Below are 22,246 nucleotides of genomic sequence, written 5' to 3'. Positions count from 1 at the left end.
GGCCTTTGATAGCAGAAATTAAATAGCACAATATTACGTGTTTATTTTATTACCTTCTCAATAAACTCACCTTTCCGAGATAAAGAAAAAAGACATAACGCAATAAGCCACACGGTTTCGCTGTTGCTGCATTTTTGGACAATCGATTGAGGATTTCTTCATGGTTGGGGAAAGTCGGTCAGTAAGGCAGGAGGCGGGGCACTGTTCTGAAAGCTGATTGGTCGCGCCTCCCACACCTACAGTTAGTCTTGCAATCTGATTGGCCATCGTAAAACGCAGTAGTATACGGAATATTTTCTATTTAAATATGTTTGACAGTGGTCTGAGCGATAATTACAGGCATCCGGTTTCAATCTCTGTGGGAACATTAGTATCACTGGATAGCACACGATTTATTCCATGCCTGTGGTAATGAACAAAACTTTTTGTTGTTGTTGTTGTAGTCATTTCACAATGTCCCTTTCCAAAACTAATAAAAGTTGTTTTTGCTCATCGGAACAGCATGTGTTTGGCGCTTTTCGTCATAAAAGTACATAAATTACAAAAAAACAAACAAACAATATTTATACCCTATAAGAGAAGAAATTAATAGCAAGGACATTTATTGAAACATGTCAACAGCCAACTTTATAATAAACTAATGATATATTGTTCGCTCAGAGGAGTTTATTTTCAAATAAAGTGCAACTTTGCTAACTTTTTACTGACTTAATGGCTACTGAACGAAAATGCTTGCTGCTGAGAAAGGCCTATTAAAGGTGATGCATGAGACAAAATATCCAGTACACAGACCTCACGAATCCGACAGGAAGTGATGCATCATGCCAGCAATGTGCGTGTTAGATCTGTTACTGCCAAGAGCAGCGAGAAGCAGAACAACAGCCAAAACACTCCAAACCACATAGGAGTTGCTGATATTTCTGATGTCACAGATTTTTTTTTAACCTTTAGTGCTTAAAAAAAAATCACAAAAACACACGTAAACTTCATTGTTTAATAAAAAAGGAGTATTAAATAAAAGGCATTATATGATAATCACAGTGTAGATAATCATCCACATATATTTTTACATATTTTCCTTTTTCTAATTTTGTGTAGTTTAGCATACATCATACATTTCCATTAGATATGTACAAAAAAAATGAAGAAGAAAAAGTAAGAAATTTTAAGACAAACATAGTACAAAGACTGGCAAAAAGAGTGCATAAATCTTTTACACAATAGTAAACAAAATGTGCGAAATATGTGCAGCAAAAGAAGACAGGAGTCCAGTGCATAATAACGTTTTTGCCCATGAGAGAATCAGCAGCCGTGCCCTCATAACATGAGTCCCTGCATAACAATGGTGAGGGTTTAGAGTTCAGTCTCCATCAAAGTCAGTTAGAGGCTGGCAGCAACATGCTGACCGGTAGTGCTGTGCCAGTGGGCAAGGCCTTGGCAGCGGTGATCTTGTTGAGGTTCCGCACCTCTGTTTGCCAGGATGGGATCTTCTTGGTGGTCATGTGTCGCCGTGCGTGTTTGGTGAGGTGGTCGCTGCGCATAAACCTTCGGTCACACACCGGGCAGACAAACTTCTTTTCGCCCGTGTGCGTTCGCCGATGCCGAGAGAGCTCGTCAGAGCGAGCGAATTTCTTATCGCAGCCTTCCCAGTTGCAGCTAAAAGGTTTCTCTCCTGGAAGGCAGAACAAGACATGTTAGATGACCTGCTTGATCTAGACTTTAGAAGTTGACGCTACATACTGATCATTATTTACCTGTGTGGGTTCTGAGATGAGCCTTTAGGTGAGAACTTTTAAAATAGGTCTTCTGACAACCTGGGAAATTGCAGACGTAGTTGCGCCTGCGGGAAAAGTCGACCTGCGTGATGCTGCTCTGCCCCGAGGGCATGTAAACCGGCGCGGGAGCCAGAGGCAGGAGCTTGGTGTTGCCTAGAGTCATAACAGTCTGTTGGCACTGTGGGGCTGAAGACACCGGTGACTGGGGCATCACGAACATCACCGTCCCCTGAGGCACCGGAGAGCCCATCAGGAGCGGCTGTGGTAAGATAGACTTCACCCCAGGGCTGGGCTTCTGAATAAACGTCGCTGAGATGACTCCAGGTTGGGCCACCGGGAACATCTGGCATATGATTGGTGGACTAGAGGTTGGGGGCGGTGGCTGAGGAGATGATGTAATGAAGCACTTATCATCCTTAGAAAGAAGTCTGCTGCTGTTTTGGCATGGCGGCGTGGTGTCTATCTGGGGTTGGCAGGACAGGGTGGGTGATGATGATGAAGGAACAGTCTTTTGTGGAATGTTCTGATACAGGGAGCTGTCGGCCGTGTGCCGTATTACGCTGGTTGCCATGGCTCTGCAAGGCAGGGGTGTGGTCTTTTCTGTGGGGTCCTGAGTGGTAGAGGCCATGGTGGGGCATGCAGATCTCGGGCTGGGGAGGCTGGGACAGGACCGGGTAAGTGGTGAGGGGGAGGCTGGCACTGACGTGGTGTTGGAGGTCTCAGTAAAGCTGGGGCTGTGTGGTGGGGTCATGCACTGCAAGGAGAGAAGACAATCAGAGTTAAGAAGTGTCCAGTATATCAAGGCCATATCGGTTATTCGATTTTTTATTTTATCTGTATCGATATTGTACAGTATATTTAACTGTGCATGCTCATTTCCCCTATTTTTACATTTAGATTACATTTGTCGTCTTCTAATGCTCACTTAAAGTTAACTTTTTTAAGGAGTGCACCAATATTAAAATGGCCAATACAGATACACCGATAATTATTTTCATGTTATGATCGAGAAGTGATAAATGGATGATATTGAATAAAAAAAGACTAATTAAACTAAACTTAAATTTACACAAATTATAAACAATGAACAGAATGAAAAATATTTATATTAATATTAAGATTGCCCTATTTTTACATTTAGATTAGAGTTTCACTTAAAAGTTATTCTATCACGTAATAATTTATTAACACTGTTAAATGTAAGCTTTAGAAAATCTAAAAATAAATATAAATTTTCCATACAATACACTATACCAAAATTCAAGTATGACTTTGGTTTTAGTGTGTTATATTTAATTTTCTTAAAATAGTACAGAATTTTAATACCGGACATTTATCAGTCACCGACCATAACATGCAAATAATTATCGGCTTATCATCGTATCGGCCATCATAATATTGGTGCATTCCTAAAAATCAAGCTCTTTTGCAAACAACTAGTGGAATCTCCTTATGGATGAATGGCTGCTCTATTCACTATGTCACAGCAGTGCTACTTTGTCCATTCATCTCTCAGCATCATTACAGCACAGGTGAGTCGTGTAAACACAGTAAAGGAGCCTGTGCTGAAGTTCAGTTTGCAGATGTAGCTTATCTCAAGACTACCACCTGTCCAGGGTGTCATAAAACCTTCCCAAAGTTTTCAGCAAACAAATCAGGTTCTGATAAGAGCTTTGTGCCACGCTGTGCGGCGCCTGAGGTTCCCCGGAGTGAATGTTGACAAATTAAACAGAGCTTGAAGTGTACATATTTTACCTTCTAGCAGATCGTTTCAACGAAAGAAGACTCGCTTACCAGTGAAGATAGCGAGACGAAGTCCCTCGGGGTCTCCGGTGGTTCGGGGGGCAGGAAAGAATCGCAGGAGTCTGAAGCTGGTGTAAGAGGGCGAGGTTTGAAGGTGTTGGGTTTTGGAGACATCTGACTCCAGAAGCTCATGTAGACCAGAGCCTCAGCAGCCTCAAGATCATTGTATTCCAGAACACTGCACGAAGAGTGCTCACTGTGCTTTTTCCCTTCCAGAAAATCCTCACAGTCTTCCATTCGAGCTCCCTGAGAACCACAAGAAAACAACAAAACTAATGTAAGGTAATGTGTTAAAGATGAAAGAAAGCCCTCTGGTTGTTTTGACACATACAGCTCAGTTGCTGGGTGGATCTGAATGAGTCTTTCTCAGTCTTTATCTATTCATGGATCCAAAAGCAGTATGACAGTTTAACAGAGGAGCCCTTTTTAATGCAGCCCGTCTGCAGGGACCCTCTATCACTAGGGCTGAAGTCAACTCCCACTGCCAAATAAAGCCAAAACAATGACGTGCTCACAAGCTGGCCATGTGAAATGGCTGAGAGCAAAACTCTCAACCCCCTGATAGACACGGGAGCAGTGCCAGAGGCCAGAAAACTTTGACTGAAAGCCCCTCCCAGCCAATGCTCTTCAGAGAAATAACACCATGAGGGAGCAGCATGCACAGATTTTTTTTAAAGCAGTGTCAACAAGGTGATTGCCAACACACCTGATTGACTTCTGTACAGTCTGCATATAGTGTGCAGTATCGTACTCAACCAGCCTTACTGCTTTACATAATACAATGCACTGGTGGGATATTTAGGTTCCAAAAGACCACTTCTCTTTTGCATATTTCTAAGTTTGCATATTTCTATTTTTTTTTTCATTCTTACCAAATATAATATTTAAAGTTTAATAAATATAACACTAGAAATCCACTTGTCAAAATAAATTAACAACATATGAGACTAAGGAAAAACATGATAAAAGTGTCTATGTGTGTTTGTGTGAGAGGGCGGGTGAGTGCATACAAACACATTTAAAAAAATAAAGGCAAGACAGGAGAATTAAGATACAAAATTGCGCACAATGATTACTTGGTTGTCAACTTGAGGGTTAAATGAGGCCAACAGGAATAACGGTGCCCACTCAAACTGAATGTAGACTACAACAGATCCGTATTGTTTACTATAACAGGGCCAGTCAACTCGAAGACGGCTACATGTTTTCAGAACTTTACAATGTTACACATTGTAACATTTCGTATTGATACGGCAAATACAGTTACAATGTAACATTAAGTAAGAGTTGACGTCATTCGCCTCAGTTCCATTACCAGTTAAACACAATCAGCAATGACCAGTCAGTGTCAGTAAATCACAAGCAACTCATTTAAAAAAAAAAAAAGTATATTACATAAATATAAATGCTATATAACGAAATATTCCGATCTTACCCCACATAATCGTTCCATGTTAGAAAGCTGGCGTGTTGACATCTATTCAAACGTATGAAAAAATGTTAAATGAAAAGTAGAGCAGAACAAAGACATGGAGCTGCTCCGCCCGTTCAGTGACGCGACTCACACCGGAATTCAGTTCGCTTTTACCAGCAGCTGAGTAAAACAAGCCTCCGAAAAAAAGAGAAAACAAAATCCACAACAGTCTGGCGGGTGGCAACACGCCACCAATGAAGAACAAATGTGTGTGAGACCTTGGCCAATGGGGTGAAGGCCGGCGCGTGATCAGTGCGTGATAGGCGAGCGATTGGAGGAAGAGGGGTGCGTGGCTGCAGATGGGCGTGTGGAGGGAGTCAACAGTGTCGCTGTAAACTCGCTGAACTATGAGAGGACGGAACTGGGCGAAAGGTCGCAGCCTTTAGGAGCCATATAATAGTGGAACATGTTTGTGCATCTATAGTCAGCTTAAACAGGTAACGGCTAAACACACAGCACGAGGAGCCAAATTAGCTTAGCAGGCATGGAGAAGCAAAAACAATAAGCCATAGGCTACTTACAACCAAGTTTATGAATAACATTAACGTTTAATTGGTAACACTTTACAATAAGGTTCCATTTATTGTTACATCAGCTAACAAGAGCTAACAATGACATACTTCTAAAGCATTTTTACATGTTAGGTAATGTTAATTTCAACATTTACTAACACATGAAGTTGTGTCTGTTGATGATGTAATGAATATTTATTAACTATGATTAAAAAAGGTTAATAAAGAGGCTACTGTAACATATTTTTTTTAAAAAAATTCAACATAATGCATTACCTAACGTTGACTAATTAGCCTCATTGTTATTCAACAATCCTTAGTGTAACGTGTTAATATTTAATTTAATAACATTAAATTAATGCAACCATGACTAATGATTATGGGGTGATGACAAATTGGGATTAGTGGTTTAATCATCAAGTAAGAAGAATTAAAATGCTTGTTTTTACTATCATTTTTAATAATAACGTTTTTTTCTCACTGTATTTTTTATTTTTTACAAAAAATCAAAAACTCCTGAAAACCAACAAGTTTTCTTAAGGTTACTTTAAAAATAGCATCATATGTGCTATTTTATACCTCATTTACTTTTGACACATAGAGTTTGAAGGGGGAGTTTTCTGTTTTGACAACAAAATAGCTAAGATTTTTTATTATTATTATTATTTCTGCTCTCCATATTGCCTTTTCAACGTATTTTTTGACAAATTAATAGATAATTTCCTAACATGACTGCACACAAATGTAAATGCAAAAATGTGAACAGTGAATTTCCATCACTTTCCAGATGCAATAACAACAGGAGTATGTAAATAAATACACACATAAACAAATAACATATAATAGAAATTGTCTGTGCCAAAAATGTTTTAATCTAAAATATTTCAATTTATACTATGAACACGATTTTATTAATTTCCAGACCTGGAATTTTACAATTGTTTCCTGTAGTATATAGATCCTGCAAGACTAATGTTTATAGTCTTTATAGTTTACTCAGTTTGTAATGCACCTCATTCAAATATGGAAGAGCAGTTATTACAATACAGTGCTAGTACAATAAACATTCTTACCTCGATCTCTGGTCTGATCCGAACCCATTTAATGACCTTTTAAAAAACAACAATAATTATTGGAGTTGTAAGGTGGATGTAACTGTCTTTGTTTATAATAATGTGTCTAAAATCCTTTTATCTAGCTTGAATTCATACGTGTTTTAGTCACACCCTCTCTGGGAGGATGGGGATTACACTAACTCGTCATTTGTCTGCCTTTAAAAGTAGTGACATTTAAGTGAGTCAATGTTCAATGAAGTCATCCTGGAAAATGTCAGGATGTTCTGAGCAGTTCCTGCAGGTGATATAGATGATGCTGTAAAAGTGCCATAGATGCGGTTATTCTTTGAAAGAAAAATCTGTTCAGGGAATATCTTTTTTTAGTCCCAGCAAGAAATACACACTGATACTGAGACACTGAGCATGAATTCTGTCAGGTGTCCAAGCTTGTTATCTCGACCTTAAGCCATTTATCAGTCATTTTAGTTATAATTTAATAACTGAAATACTTACATTATGCTTCGAAGAAGAGTCTTTGAAGAGAATTAGAGAAAGAGTTAAAGAGTTAGTTCACTCAAAAAATGAACATTTACTCACCCATGTGTCGTTCCAAACCTGTATGACTTTAGTTCATCTTCGAAACAAAAATATATTTGAATGAAATCTGAGCAATTCCTGTCCCTCCATTGACTGTCCACGCAACTACCACTTTGGCAATTCAAAAAGTTCATAGAGCGAGATCGTAAAACTAATCCAAGTGAATTAAGTGGTTTAGTCCAAATTTTCTGAAGAGACATGCATAAATGCTCAAGCATGCTTGCTTGATGCAATCTTGCACAATGAGGTTCCTTCTTGTGTGTTATTGTGCATTTTTGAGCTTCTGCAAGAACCAATGAGGTTTGTTCTTGCGTGTAAAGCACAGTTGAGCTTCTGTTTCTGTTTCTACACCCCTAAATTGCATTATTAAAGTCACTGAAATATTCATGAAACAATATATTCCAATATTCCAGCAAGAAGGTTGTTGGTGATTACTCTCAGGAACATTTGGACCCATGTGACAGGATTTTCTAAATGAATACTGTTGATCACATCAGCAATGGCTCAAATAAGATGGTAATGTCATCATGCTTAACATGTTTAAACGTATTAAGATATATTAGGATAAAAATAATTTAAAAAGGATTGTTGTCATAAACTACTAATTACAGCTTATTAGTGGTTAGTAAGGTAGTTAAGTTTCGGTATTGGATAGAATTAAGGGATGTAGAAAATGGTAATGCAGAATAAGGCATTAATATGTGGTTTATAAGTACTAATAAACAGCCAATATCCTAGTAATATGCATGCTAATAAGCAACTTTAATAGTGAAAATTGGACCCAAAGCTAAAGTGTTACCAGGAAAAAATAAATGTTGTAACGTTGGGTTAGGGTTAGACCCCTTAAACCCTCTTCATATTATTTGAGGTTCCTCTGGGTTGGGAATCATTGCTCTAATCAATGAAATTATGCAAATCATTACATAAGCAATCAGAACAGCAGTAAACATCCTCCTCAACTGGTTGTCTAGGATGTAGGCCATATGTCAGTTTATCTGCCGGTGGGCTCTCAGGAAAGCAGCGGGGTCGGAGACAGCAGAATGCATCACGTAAGCTTAGACAGTATGTGCTGTAGTGACCGATTGTGTTCTGCCAACTACGGCGAGTGGTGTGTGGGATGTGTAGGAGTTATGTGAGGACTGAGAAGCATGCTTGTGATATAAGTGAGCCAGACTGAGAGAGAGAGAAAGGAAGGAAACTAGAGGAAAGGTTAACTTCAACCCATTCCCACTGGTCCCAGTCCTCCCAGCACCCGATACCAGTTCTCACATAACGGCTTCAGTCCAGAGAACAGCGTGGGTCAGTTATTTTTAGAGGTGTTAAATATACTACTGTGCTTGAAGTGTTGTATTATGCACACAATCTGGTCTCATGTTTGTGTAACGTTCAATACAGCAAGTGTTTAATAGGCCTATATTTTTCTATATTCCATATTTCTCTTATTTAGATCTGAAGACCTCAGAAGCAGTCATTAAAAGGTATTGGGCACGTGTGTGTGTGTGTGTGTGTGTGTTTTGGCAGCACATACAGGCAATTCAGATGTCCGTAGAACTCAACAACAGGCTGATCAACAGAAACTCCTCACTTGCTTCATAGTGGGTGTGTATCTGGGTGAAAGGGCAACAATTGGGACTGAACGTCAGTTTTGTTTAAGAACAGATCCTGTTCTGTGGTATGTTAGGTGCTGAGTCGCACATTTGTCAAAGTCATCTGGTCTGCCATGCGGAGTGACTTAGATGTGACTTAGATGGTTGAGATGATAATGCAAATTATGCTTTAAGATTACATTTACTTCACATTGAGGGACAAATGATAAAAATATGGACATGCTTTTTTTTAATTATGGAAATGTTTTCAGCTGTGTAAGATGTGTCCCATCCAGGCTTTACAGATCATCTGACGCATGGTTCATCACTGTACTTTCCAGTATTTTCCAGTGCTAGATATGTCAGTTATGAGTAAAGTGTTTTTTAAATGATTCTTATCAGAAAGCCCAAACATTTGGTATTGTTTTTGTTGTCAGATGATTTCTTCATGATGGGGGTGTTTAAGCACAGCACTGTCTTAAATGCATCACAGACTAATCATTACACGTACATTTATGATTTTTTTTTTTTTGTGAGATCCACTCATAAAGATCTGCCCTATCATTGTGCACAGAAGTTATACAAATCATAAAAAGTCGATTTAATCTATACAGACACTGTAAGACTGGGGCATATGCAACCAAAATAGACTGGCAAACTCAGTAAACAATTTTCTGTAATTTCACATAAAATAGCTTGTGAGACACATTCAAATGTACCTTTATCTTACAATTTGGATATGCCTGAGCATACAGAACTCATAAACATTTTCATCATAAGGACACTTAAAAAGTGGTGTTCTTTTATACGTTTATGTAAATTACCAAATTTACCTGTTCAGAACTTTTGGGATTTTTCAATTGTCTGTTCAATCACAAAATAAGTGTACCATTTTGGGGATTGATTCCGCATTTGAATCAATTCCCTTGTGCACAAAAGTTCACAAAATATTCATGGTATATAGGCCTACGTACCATACATATACATCCATGCACAGAAAATATCTAATTCTCTAAAGTTTATTTTCAGTGCTTCAATTGAATGTTACGGAAGCCCTGAAAGTGAAACGCAACGTAAAAAAACAAAAAAACTAGTATTTCGAGATTAAAGTCGAAACGTTTCGAGAATAAAGTCGAAACATTACCAGAATACAGTCTTCTGTTCTGTAAAAGTTGCGTGTGTGTGCATTCATAATGGTGCGCTTCCACTGGTGCATAGGGCGTGTTTCCAATTCTGAATTTGTGTGTGTGTGTGTGTGTGTGTGTGTGTGTATAAAGAAATGCACTTGTGAAGTCGAACTGCCTCGGACATTGATCTACACAAAATAGTAGCTTTTTACTTTTATCTGGACTTTCAACTAAAAGAAAATTCGAGGTGCCAATCCACCAACATGCATTATCATGGCGTTGCCTAGACAAGCACACAGACGCCGGAGTAGGTTCACAATCTGGTCGAAGCTTTATGTGGCAGTGTTTTTGACGTGTTTTCGTGCTGATAGTTAACACTATCTGAGTCGAGAACACTTAACAGTAACCGCACTGATTCCCTCTTCGCCGTTCTGGATATATTTTAAGTGCATCAATCTGTATCCAATCATTTGGCCGGATCCTGTGATTTCCTCAGATATAATAACCACTGGTGGTGGTTGAGGAGAGATTCCTTGAAATGACTGTAAAGCGTTTTTAAGTGTAGGCCTACAGTAAACATATGAAAGCGCTATAGAGCTGGTAAGTCCCGCCCATCCGTAAAACCCCAAGTGGACCTCTAGGTTGAAAAATCGTCAATGCAAGTGAATGGGAGAAAATAATTATTTTCTGGTCCCGTTTGAATTTTGCCATGAATGTGAACATATGTTGTCTGTGAATTTTTTACATAATTTTTCATGTTACGAGTTTGACAGTATATGGTATGATTCTTCGGCTAGCAGTTGTGGAAAAGACATAACGAGAAAGACTACATGTCGCCTATGTGACGTCACCCCATAAAGTTGACTTACCCGTGGTTTTCACCAACCTCAACGATTTTGTCCTCTCTCTGAAAGAAGGCGGTGAAGTGCACCAAAGACACAGCCATGTTTAGCGGGATCCGTGAGCTAGTGTCCGTGTGCGAGTGGTGTTGACGTTTCAAACGCGTCGAAAGCAGCGAAGAGTTGTAGTCCACAAAGTGCTCTCACACAAAGTCTAACCGTATCAAACTTCTACCTGCTAAATTGTAGCATTTTTTACACGAAAAATTATATAAAAAATTCACAGACAACATATGTTCACATTCATGGCACAATTCAAACGGGACCAGAAAATAATTATTTTCTCCCATTCACTTGCATTGACGATTTTTCAACCTAGAGGTCCAGTGGGGTTAGCGGAAGGGGTGGGGACTTACCACTCATTCATGCATTCATTCATTAAGCTGGATATCTTGATCCAGTCTTAAAAGTATTTTCGCCTGTAGGCTAAAGTCTATTTCGGCACAGTATATTTTATAACGTCCTATAGCCTAATGCCATGTTGGTAGACCTGTAGATTTTCCTTTTGTTGAAAGGCAAGATAAAAGTAAAGCTATTATTTTGTGTAGATCCAGTTCACACACGCACGCACGCACACGCATGAATGCCTGTGCGGCAATGTGAAATAACGGCAAGCACACACACAACTTTTACAGAAGTCTCGAAATACTAGAATTATAAAAATTTTTTGGACGTTTTTTTTTTAACATTGCGTTTCAATTTTTATTTTTATTTTCTGACGGATTTGTTTTTTTAACGTTGCCTTTCAGTGATGAGTATGCATATTGAAAAAACAAAGGCAATTGAACTGACAAATGAACAATGAACATTTTGCATACAAGCTCCTCTTGCATTTGAAAAAGCATCCACAAAACCATAAACAACAGGTGTAGAAGAATGACACCTACAGGGAAAAACTACTGTAGTCCATCACTGTGACAGTTTGTGTTCTAGATTACAGTATATGGGAAAGAGTTATTACTCTGTCAATGCCACAAACAGGAAGAGTGAACTGGGTAATTTGCTTGCTTGAGGTCACTACTGGAAGTGGAACTCTGATATTAATGAATCCAGGAATAAAGTTTAGTACAAGTTAGGTCAAAAGCCAAATAACATTGCTAGAACTTCAATTGATTGGTTATCCAAAACAATTTACTTTCTTGGATTTATGACACGAGAAACAGGTGGAAAAATACTTTGGACCTTCCAAAGTCATCAGGCATCTTTAGTGAGATTCCAAATCACCGGGATCGTATATGTTCAGTCCGTAGAGCACTGCAAATTGCGTAGGGAATAAGTACACATCTAAAGGCACCGGGGTGGTGGTGCCACCGGCTTGGGCCCGTAATCGCTGCTCGCAGCTATATTTAGGGCCCAATATATCTTTACTCACCAGTCGTTGCGTTTGCATTTATTATTCAGCTTAACTGACTTCATTTATGGCAAATGGATGCAACCACTACAAAGCTGTTATCTTGACAATGGGTTATGCTAATATTATATTATTATAAAAACATATAAATGTATTATATGTAATGTTTTTACCATGGCTGTATTTATTCATTAAAGATACAGTAAAAACAGTAATATTGCAATAAAAACATTTTCTATTTTAATATATTTATATTGTATTTTATATATGAATTCCTGTGATAGCAAAGCTACATTTTCAGCAGCCATTGCCCCAGCCCTTCAGAAATCATTCTAATATGCTGATTTTGTTCTTAAGATGCATTTCTTATTATTGCTAATGTTGAATTATTAATGTTTTTTTTTTGTTTTGTTTTTGAAAACCTTGATACATTTTTTTTTTCAGTATTCTTTGATGTACAGAAGGTTTAAACTAACAGCAATTAATTAAAGGAACACTCCACCGTTTTTTCATATTAAACTATGTTATTCCCTTAACTAAGACGAGTTGATACATACCTCTCTCGTCTCAGTGCGTGCACTCAATTGCTCTGGCACGCGGCGACAGTTTGATAGCACTTAGCTTAGCCCAGTACCAACTCGTCTTAGTTAAGGGAACAACATAGTTTATGAAAAAACGGTGGAGTTTTCCTTTAAAATATATAAATCTTTTGTGACATTATAAATTACTTTAGTGTCACTTTTGATCGTCCTTGCTGAACAGAGGTATTAACTAATTAAAAAATAAATAATTATAATAATTTACTGACCCCAAACTTTAGTATGAACACAATGACCAATCAGAGGTGTTAAAAGTTCTGTACGCTTGCAAACTCTCTGACAAAGTGTAGACTATGTAAATAAGAGATTCATTGTGTTGTTTCATTAAAGGAACCTTTTTGAGATTGCGATGAATGAGTGACAGCTTTTTAGTGATTATAAAGGGAGCGCTCTTTGCACACTGTCTATGTGATGATAATTCACATAATATATTCAGAATTTAAAGAACACTTTTGTTTTTCATGCTTGACAAGCAGCCATGTACACGCTTCAATACATAGGCCCATTTGCATGAGAAATATAAATGCCTCCCCGTCATGTGTCCTGCCGCCGGGCCTGCCTCAACCGTAGCAGTGAACTAAAATAACCACCCACATTTATTTCCGATAAGTTTTCAAGAATGTAGGTCAAGACGAGCAATGCAGTGTATGTTTTACCAGTTCTCTCAGACACAAAAGGTGTAGTTCAAGTCTACAGCAATAGGGCTTGAAGTTGCCTCTTACCCTATCAATCAGTTGTCTGAGCGAGTGGACGAGAGAAGGGTGTGTCTGCTGAGAAGTACTGAGGTAATCCAGTAAGATTGTGCTGACTCAGAGAGGCGATGACACAGTCCTCGAGACTTAAATAGTCACAGCTGCGAATAGGGCCATTTTGAATCTACATTGTTTTTCCACATTGCCTTTGTTTTCTTTGGCCATTTTTAGCCATTAACACAAAGCAAGTTGTTTAGAGCTGAATGTCGCGTTTCAAGAAAAGAGTAACCATTGACAAGAACGGGGGAAGGGAAAAAAACAGGATCTGTGGAGAGATTGCACAGACACACACAGGAAGAACAGGCGACTTAATATCCTTCCTGACCTATATTTTAACATTTTAAGTGTGTCAAACTTTCCACAGGTATAAAACAAACATATTACTTTTTCTCTTAAAGCTATAGTACATCACACCTAATATCAACTATTACGACAACAACAAACGTGTAAAACGCTATCTTTATGGATTTATTCAGCTTTGCCAGCTCTAAAAAAAAGCCTTACACACTTATATAAATGCTATAAAAAAGCACTTATCCTTATTAAATGTATTATTGAGGGGTAAGTGCAAGGATGAAGCTGAATCCATTACGTTAGGTGAAGTTAATATTATAAGGTTGCATAAGGACAGAAAGGGTTTAAGGAAAACTGTGGAGTGTGGAAGAAAGATGGAGAGGTGAAACTTAAAGCAGATGGCTCAACACATTGTTGTGACGCTAGATTTCCTCTGGTAAAAACTATCCAGGGGTGCGTTTCCTGTTCAACAATGTAACTCGCTGCTTAAAGGGACACGCCGACTTTTTGGGACTTTAGCTTCCCAGTATGTATACAGTTAAGATGGCAATGTCTCATGTGACCTTGTATATACAAATCACAACATGTAAATAGGAAAATGTTGGCGTTATTTTGTCACTTATTGGGAGCAGTATGCTAGCTGGAGCCGTTTACCTCCAGTCTTTGTGCTAAGCTAGGCTAGCGGTGGGTGCGTCAGACAGAGTTACGGCACGCACGGAGATGAAAAGGGTATGTACGGACTTATCTAACTCTGGGGGATACCGTGAATAAGCTAAAGTCCCAAAAAGTCAGCGTGTTCCTTTCACGACCATATGATGCATCGTTGAAGAAGGTAGTCACGACTGTTTCCCGAAACCATAGTGTCGCAAATTTGTCGTTCAATCAACAACATTGGTTAATAATGTCAGGCAGGTGGTGGAGTAAAAACTTCGTAGTAATGCTTTTTGAGATCTTTTCTTTTCCAGAATTTTTGCTATAAATTGTAGACATGGCATCTTGAGGACTAAATAATTTTTTTCTTAGTTATTTAGCTTTATTAACATATTCAATCATAGGCTCCTCCTTGCGTACCAGAGCACATTCGCACATACGCACTCTTCAAAATATAAAAATATAAATGTTATATAAAAGTTTTAAAAAAAGTATATAACAATAAATATAAATGGTATACAACATACAAATAAATTTAAATGGAATATAGAAATAAAAATAAACAAATGGAATATAAATATAAATTGTACTGTATATAAATGTAGAAATAAATGTAACTGGAGTGTATATAATATATATATATATATATATATATATATATATATATATATATATATATATATATATATATATATATATATATACACCTCCGAAAGTGTCCTGTGGTATCTGGCACCAATACATACATTAGCTGCAAGTTGCGAGATGGGGTCTCCATAGATTTTGTTAGTCCAGCACGTCCTGACCTGTGCCAAGGCAACACCTTGAACTCTTTGACATGTTCCTCAAATAAATCTTTTTTTTTTTTTTCAGTGTGGCAGGGTGCATTATACTGCTGAAAGAGGCCACTGTCATCAGGGAACACCATTGCCATGCTGGGCTGTACGTGGTCTGCAACAATCTTTAGGTAGGTGGCACGTATCAAAGTAACATCCACATGAATTCCAAGACCCAAGGTTTCCTAGCAGAACATTGGCCAGAGCATCACACTGCCTCTGCCGGCTTGTCGTCTTCCCATAGTGCACCCTGCTGCCATCACTTCCCCAGATAAACGACACTCGCGCACCTGGCCATCCACCTGATCTGAAAGAAAATATGATTCCTCAAATCAGGCAACCTTCTTCCATTGCTCTATGGTCCAGTTCTGAATCTGATGCTCGCATGCCTATTGTAGACGCTTTCGGCGGTGGGCAAGAGACATCATGTGCACTCAGAACCGGTCTGAGGCTACGCAGTCCCATTATACACAGCAAACTGTGATGCACTGTGTTCTGACACCTTTCTATCATGGGCAGCATAACGTTTTTCAGCAATTTGAGCTATAGTAGCTCTTCTGTGTGATCAAACCAGACGGGCTAGGATTCGCTCCCCAAATCCCCATGTGCATCAGTGAGCCTTGGGTGCCCATGACCCTGGTTGTCCTTCATTGCATCACTTTGGTACTAACCACTGGGAACACCCCTCAAAAGTTGCTGTTTTGGAAATGCTCTGACCCAGTCGTCTAGCAATCACTCAGATCTTTTCACTTGCCCATTTATCCTGCTTCCAACACATGACATTCAAATACTTGCTGAATTCGGAACCACATACTAGTCTTAATAATTCAGCCATAGAAAGATATGCTGAAAATAGTAAGAGTTGTATTCTAGTATGCGGGTCCAACTTCAGCAAATGACTGTTCACTTGCTGGCTAATATATGCTTTCTCTTGACAGGTGCCATTGTAACGATATAATCAAAGTCATTCACTTCACTTGTCAGTTTAATGCAGCTGATAAGTGTGCATATATATAGCCAGTATTGCAGATATATATTGTGCATTACATGTCATCTGGTTCCTCCCTGGTGAAGAGTGAATATTTTTTCCAAGAAGGAACTTAAAGGAAGTAAACTGAGGCTGAGGGGGTATTTGAGGCCACTTCTGATTCAAAACACTCTCTATTTAGCTGGCCACTTCCTGTCCACCAGACAGATGGGCTATTGGAGCACAGCCTGTTTCCATGACAACTGCTTTGGCTACAGCTAGCTGAAAACCACAGAACACACAGACAGCCAAATAAAATACACAGTCCCAAGTGGCTTTTATTGGAGCTTAAGATGTGTATTTGATACAAAAGAAAACATATCTGACTAACAATTCATTAAAGGAAAATAGTATCTTTGCATATAAGAACACTTAAATATGCACATTAAAACCAAATCAGACATTAATAACAAACTAAAAAAATTCCAATTTGCATAAATAGATCATTTAGAATGATTTCATTTAAAATTTTAAAAAGATACATTAGAAAACTGACCTTTTGCTATAGTTGTAAAAAAAAGTCCCATCCCAGTAATAAATATATACACAATAAATGATACAAAAGAGAGTATCAGTTATTTAGAAAATATTTAGAAGCTTTTTCAAAATGAATTAAAACCTGTACATTTCATCAACGACAACAGAAAGGATAAACATGTTCTCCTCTCAAAGTAACAGAAGTTTATGGGGCATCATATAATGGTTACTGTAACCAAATAAGCTAAATGTAATACTACTTATTTGCTGATTTTCAAAGATTCGTGCATCTATGTTTTTGGCCAAAACTGATATAGTGGTAGCTACAGGAACCCTGGTAATCATGAATTACATTAGAACTGATCGCAAATTTCTGTTATAAATTTTTAGGGTTTCTTGGCATGTTTGTAGAGCATTTCAGTTCATTCACCAACGATTAATATGATGAAACAGAATAATGTTTATAAATCTGTATTGGTTTTTTGTAAAATATAAAAAAAGAAAGTTTACACTGATTATTTGTGGGTCACATTTTGAAAATCCCTCCTGAAGGACTAATCAGAGGGCCTGATGTATGGACCGTATTTGTTCGTATTAGGAATGACAAACTTTAGGGAAAGTCTGAAACTGAAAATTGGTGAAATGACCATTGTTGGTTAAAAAAAGGCTTGTACCACTACATTTATAAATCATAATGCACACACACACACATACACACAGTGCTTATGGCACTGCACCTCATGGAGTTGCTGAGCAAGGGATAATATACTGTTCTCACTAAATACTGCTCAGGGTATTTGTATCAATACAGTGAAGCAAATAGGATCCCCCAAACCCATTTTACTACAGAAGTAACACCCTGTTCATTTGTCCTTTTCAGAGATTAGCATCTCCAGTGCTATGACTTTAAACAGGAAAACGAAGAGTAAATTGTTATTGTGATCTCTTTCAGAGTCAAAAAAACGAATGAGAAATAGTAAAAAGCCGTAGCTGTTCGCTTATACTCAGGAAAATTACGAAATATGGCTCAAAACCTTTAAGGTGTTTGGAAGAAACACTTGAAAGAGATACTCTACATTATTTCACTCTAAATTCACAAAGTACTTAAGGCTCATACACTTGGTCACGCGAAAACTGTTCATTAGATTATTCTAAAAGATGACAGAGAGTTGCCGAGGGATCTCTGGTATCCTAATAGAGTAGGAGGAAGGGTCTGTGGACTTGTGTAAACCAGTCTGTAGGATGACTCGAAAATATCTCTCAAATCTCTGTCAGTGTAAGCTTAATCATTCCTCCCATTTCCTCCATCTGGATCTGGAAGGTGTCTTCGTTGGAGTAGTGCTTGACGATGTTATCATCCATGTTTACCATGATCCTGAAATGAAGCAGAGATGGTGGGACACTATGGTTTAGTTTTAACCCAGACTGACTGTGGTTCAGTGACTAATCAAAGGACATGTGTGGGATGCATTAATAAAAATGAATAAAAATACATTTGATGTATGATCACACCTTATATTAGGGTCCAATTCTCACTATTAACTATGACTTTTGCCTCAATAAACTCCTAATCACTGCTCATTAGTAGTTAGTAAGGTAGTTGTTAAGTTTAGGTATTGGGTAGGATTAAGGGATGTAGAATATGGTCATGCAGATTTAGGCATTAATATGTGCTTTAAAAGTACTAACAAACATCCAATATCCCAGTAATATGCAAAAATTGGACCCTAAACTTAAGTGTTACCAAATGTATAAATAAAAAATCTGATAAATACCAATTAATTATTTTTTTTAAATATTAATAATAGAGAATGAATGTAATGCAAATCATGCTCTTTATACTGTAATCAATTTACAGCCATAGTTTAAAGAAATCTGTGTGTCTTACCCTTTCTTGCATTTCTTGAAGACTTTTCCCATCTTCTCAAGAGGAACTTCATATTTCTCTGAAATCTGGTGGATATGAGATCCATTAGCAGGCGCCAGAAGTAAAACTTTACATTACTGTGTCTATCTGGCATGCATGTTATTGTCATTTACATTGCAATGGATCATTTTAAGCAACTCAGCACAATAATTATGAAGCATTCGTGCGGTAATTCATGGTGAGTTATGCAACCTTATGCACTTATTAAATGGAACATTTGTAGACCTAAGTCATTTTTCAAGCCAACTAGTATCAAAGTTCATCTTATTTCGGGATACAAATGGTTGAGCTTAATGTTTTCCCAACCCCCCTGACGTTATCCTAACATTCCCTTTCCTCATTCTCATAGCTAGCTGAACACACCACACAAAAACACGCACATTTTCTTATACCTGTCGCGGGACCCTGGCCATGCCAGCATTTGTTTTTATTAGCTGGATGTGTTTTTGAGGCAGTGTGATTCACATGCTGGCCTCCTGCTATGTTTTAATGCAGACGGCCTGTTGACAGTCAATCCTCTTGCTGTATAACTCAAAGTGCCTATTAAATCACCCTGCTTCAGGCTCTAATTTCAGGGACTCTGCATTGACCACATGCAGTTACTGCACTTTTCTGGATCTGTTTTTCATGTCTTTTTTCCTAATTTTCTCTGGGAGGTGCTGTGCTGCATTAGAAACGTGGCTGTAGTTTTGGATGGGATGTATAATTTCTGGGAGGGAGCTCTCTTGGAAACAGTGTTTGTGTGTGTTATTGTCTGTTTGTGGTGCAATTAAAGGATGCATTACTAAACAAAATTATACTGTTACAATGTTTAGAACATAGAATGTTTTTTTTTTCTCCATTATTTCTGACTATGTCCTTGAATAACCCTCCACTAAAGGCATTGAAACATTAGAATTGTATTAGTTAAATTAGATTTAGATTTCCTGAAGAAATGTGAGTGGTTCTTGCCTGAGTTAAAACCCAGCACCATGATGTAAGAGTGTTGTGTATGGACAGCAGGGCAGTGTTATTTGCTGAGGTACTGTTGGGGTTTTTAGTTCACTTCTATCAGTTTTATCATCATCCGGGAGAAAATTACAAGTATGATTGTTTCAAAACGTGCCAGCACATGTCTTCTAACAAGAAGCAGGATTTGGCTTGACCAGCAAAATGATTTCAATAGAGCAGGCATTCTCAAAATAGCAGATCTGGCTTGGTTCAAACCAATTATTATTATTATTTGATAATATATTTAATAATAATAATCTTCAGTTATACTATTTAATGGATAGCTTTCGCAGTCCTCTATTTTGGATATATTTGTTACACAGAGCTCATCAATTCATTATGGGAATGTGTGTTCAAATTCATAATCCTATGTGCCTTTGCAGACTGCACTAATAATGTTGAATGAGGACATTTGGGGAAAGAGAAATTAACTCACCGCTTCCACTAGGCCTTTTACAGTAGGAGTTTTCAGCATGAGAGCATCAAACACTTCTTCTGTCTCCTTGCGCACATACAGCAAAACTGCAAAGGCAGAAAAATGTGGTTAGCTATATGGTCACTCATGCACAAACTGCAAGCCCAGTTGTCTTGAATGTGAGGTCAGATTTGCTAACCAAAATAAACCAAAGTAAAGTCCACTGCCAAGACTTTCATGTGGCAGATGATTTGATATGTTTTTCTAATGCATGCCTTTAATGACTTTGTATCTCACATGCTGATCCCTGTAGTTGTGGTTTCTACTCATGTCTATAAACTCTGACCGGTCCCGCCCCCCTCCTCCCCTTTCACCCAAAAACCCCAGAAGGACTGGGCAGCATCCCAAACCATTACTGGGAACACTGTGCTTACAGCAAGGGACTTTCAGCAATGTGGACAGTCCGGAGTACACAGATTACAAACATTACATCCTATTCCAAAGCCGACGTGTTGCCTTTGGCAAGAGTATTATATTACATAGATACAAACATCCACACAAACCCACAAACTGCTATTTAACAGGCGAACAAGCTGGAGACGGCACATCGTGTTGGGAGGGCTAGCAGCCTCCAGTGACCTGCAAATTTCCATTCTTTTTTTTACCGGATCCCACAGATGTTTGGTTCTACATCCTTTGTTGAAGTGACCGAAGCAGCAGTGTTTGCCTCTGAAATGCTGAGACACACTGGTCTATAATTAGGCCCTTTCAGGGTACAAAAAAAATAGCTCTGTTCCAAAACCTATAGTCAGCTACCTTACTAGCACATACTACCAGTACCTACATAGGCAACTGGCCTCTAAGGCAGCATCCTAACGTCATGGATCCTCATAAGTGACGACCTGGAACACTTGGTAGAGTGACTTCGCATGTCACATAAGTAATGCCACTCACATGCAATTGGTTCCAATAAAGTTTGATATTAGCATATTGCAAAACTAATGCTGCAATACTCTAATAAGCATAAAATTAATGGCATTGCACACAAATACTGGGCAAAATAATCCAAATGAAAAACAATATTTGAACATTTATTTTTATTATATTTCTTACAATTATTAGATCATATTTATTATATTATTGAATGTTATTATATTTTATATACTATTTTATGGATATTTTTCAGTTCTGAACAAAGTATAGTCAATCGCCCGCCATCTTGATTTTTTTTTACTGAACTTGTTGCAGTGCATTATGGGTTTGCCTTCTCCATGAAGGATACATGTGATGCTGCCTTTGAATGTGTCTAAAACAAGGCATCTTATGAGGTATCCACCATAGGCAGCACACTAGATTTTGAAACAGAGCAAATGTGTTTTGAATTAGGGTGTTTTTGTGTGCGGTTACTTGTAAGCAACCAAATGGCATTGCACCATAACAGCGCTAATACTATAGTGCCAACAATACTGAAATAAACACAGAAATACCCAAAGATATGTCTCATCCACCAAATCACACACAACCCAGTTCCAGTTAAAACACACCTCTTTTGGGCTCATCCATCCTTGCCAGCTTATTGGGAGGTGATCCAAACTCCTCCTCGGAATAAGGTAATCTCTTCATAGCTGAGCTGAAGAACATGAGGGAAAGAGGAAAAGTGAGGAGACGAGGAGGGAGATGCAATAGATGAGTGTAGTTCTGAGAAAACCACCATCCCAATAGAAAAAACGAGGCGAGTACATCATTACCAATTACACAAACAGCACCTGCACATTTCCTGGAAACGCTATACTCTAGGGAAAAGCTAAAGGCTGTTTGCTCTATAATGCACATTTTGAACCCTTCCCCTGTCTTGAACAAGCATTCCGAACATAAATGAGTTCAAAGAAGATAAGAGACAGAAACGTACCCCTCCTCTGAGTCCTCCGGTGAGAAAGGCTATAATGAGAAAAGACACAATACAGCATTAACAAAAAATATAGAACCATTTTAACAGTTAATTTACCATTCATTAACAAAAACCTTTAATATTTCAGAATAAAGAGGCATTTTAGAGTTATTCCCCATGGTGCATAAAGAGATGGAGTCCAGTTACATAT

At 38.2% G+C, this 22,246-nt stretch overlaps 2 protein-coding genes and 1 long non-coding RNA gene across 7 annotated transcripts in view; 1 reads left to right on the top strand and 2 right to left on the bottom strand.

Moving 5' to 3' along the window:
• Window positions 1-587: 587 nt before the first annotated feature.
• klf11b (Kruppel like factor 11b) lies at window positions 588-7,457 on the bottom strand. Of its 4 annotated transcripts, none has more exons than XM_081347478.1 (4): window positions 5,014-5,219; window positions 3,570-3,824; window positions 1,755-2,529; window positions 588-1,672 (listed from the first exon to the last, which is right to left on the bottom strand). In XM_081347478.1, exons 1-4 carry the CDS (start codon window positions 5,053-5,055, stop codon window positions 1,377-1,379), a joined length of 1,368 nt encoding a protein of 455 aa, XP_081203604.1. In that variant the 5' UTR covers window positions 5,056-5,219; the 3' UTR covers window positions 588-1,376. The 4 variants fall into 4 exon arrangements, with proteins under 4 accessions (XP_081203604.1, XP_081203605.1, XP_081203607.1 ...); XM_081347479.1 differs by lacking the exon at window positions 5,014-5,219 and adding an exon at window positions 6,638-7,457 and having other exon boundaries at window positions 661-1,672; XM_081347481.1 differs by lacking the exon at window positions 5,014-5,219 and adding an exon at window positions 7,217-7,457 and having other exon boundaries at window positions 661-1,672.
• Window positions 5,192-22,246, top strand: part of LOC308679780 — a 19,839-nt gene continuing 2,784 nt past the window's right edge. The window contains exons 1-2 of the long non-coding RNA XR_014028846.1: window positions 5,192-5,489; window positions 15,349-15,442. This is a non-coding gene — a long non-coding RNA (uncharacterized lncRNA). The remainder of the gene's footprint in view (window positions 5,490-15,348; window positions 15,443-22,246) is intronic.
• grhl1 (grainyhead-like transcription factor 1) overlaps window positions 16,593-22,246 on the bottom strand; it is a 20,194-nt gene continuing 14,540 nt past the window's right edge. For both annotated transcript variants that reach the window (XM_081347477.1, XM_081347476.1), the window contains exons 11-15: window positions 22,057-22,085; window positions 21,692-21,777; window positions 20,169-20,254; window positions 18,704-18,768; window positions 16,593-18,190 (exon numbers count right to left, since the gene is read on the bottom strand). In XM_081347477.1, coding sequence (XP_081203603.1) covers window positions 18,076-18,190; window positions 18,704-18,768; window positions 20,169-20,254; window positions 21,692-21,777; window positions 22,057-22,085 — 381 coding nt within the window. In that variant the 3' untranslated portion in view covers window positions 16,593-18,075. The remainder of the gene's footprint in view (window positions 18,191-18,703; window positions 18,769-20,168; window positions 20,255-21,691; window positions 21,778-22,056; window positions 22,086-22,246) is intronic.

Source organism: Scardinius erythrophthalmus (genome assembly GCF_964197995.2).
Source record: "Scardinius erythrophthalmus genome assembly, chromosome: 19".
Lineage (NCBI taxonomy): Eukaryota > Metazoa > Chordata > Actinopteri > Cypriniformes > Leuciscidae > Scardinius > Scardinius erythrophthalmus.
Note: the sequence above shows the minus strand (reverse complement) of the source record. Positions and strands in the feature narration are given on the sequence as shown.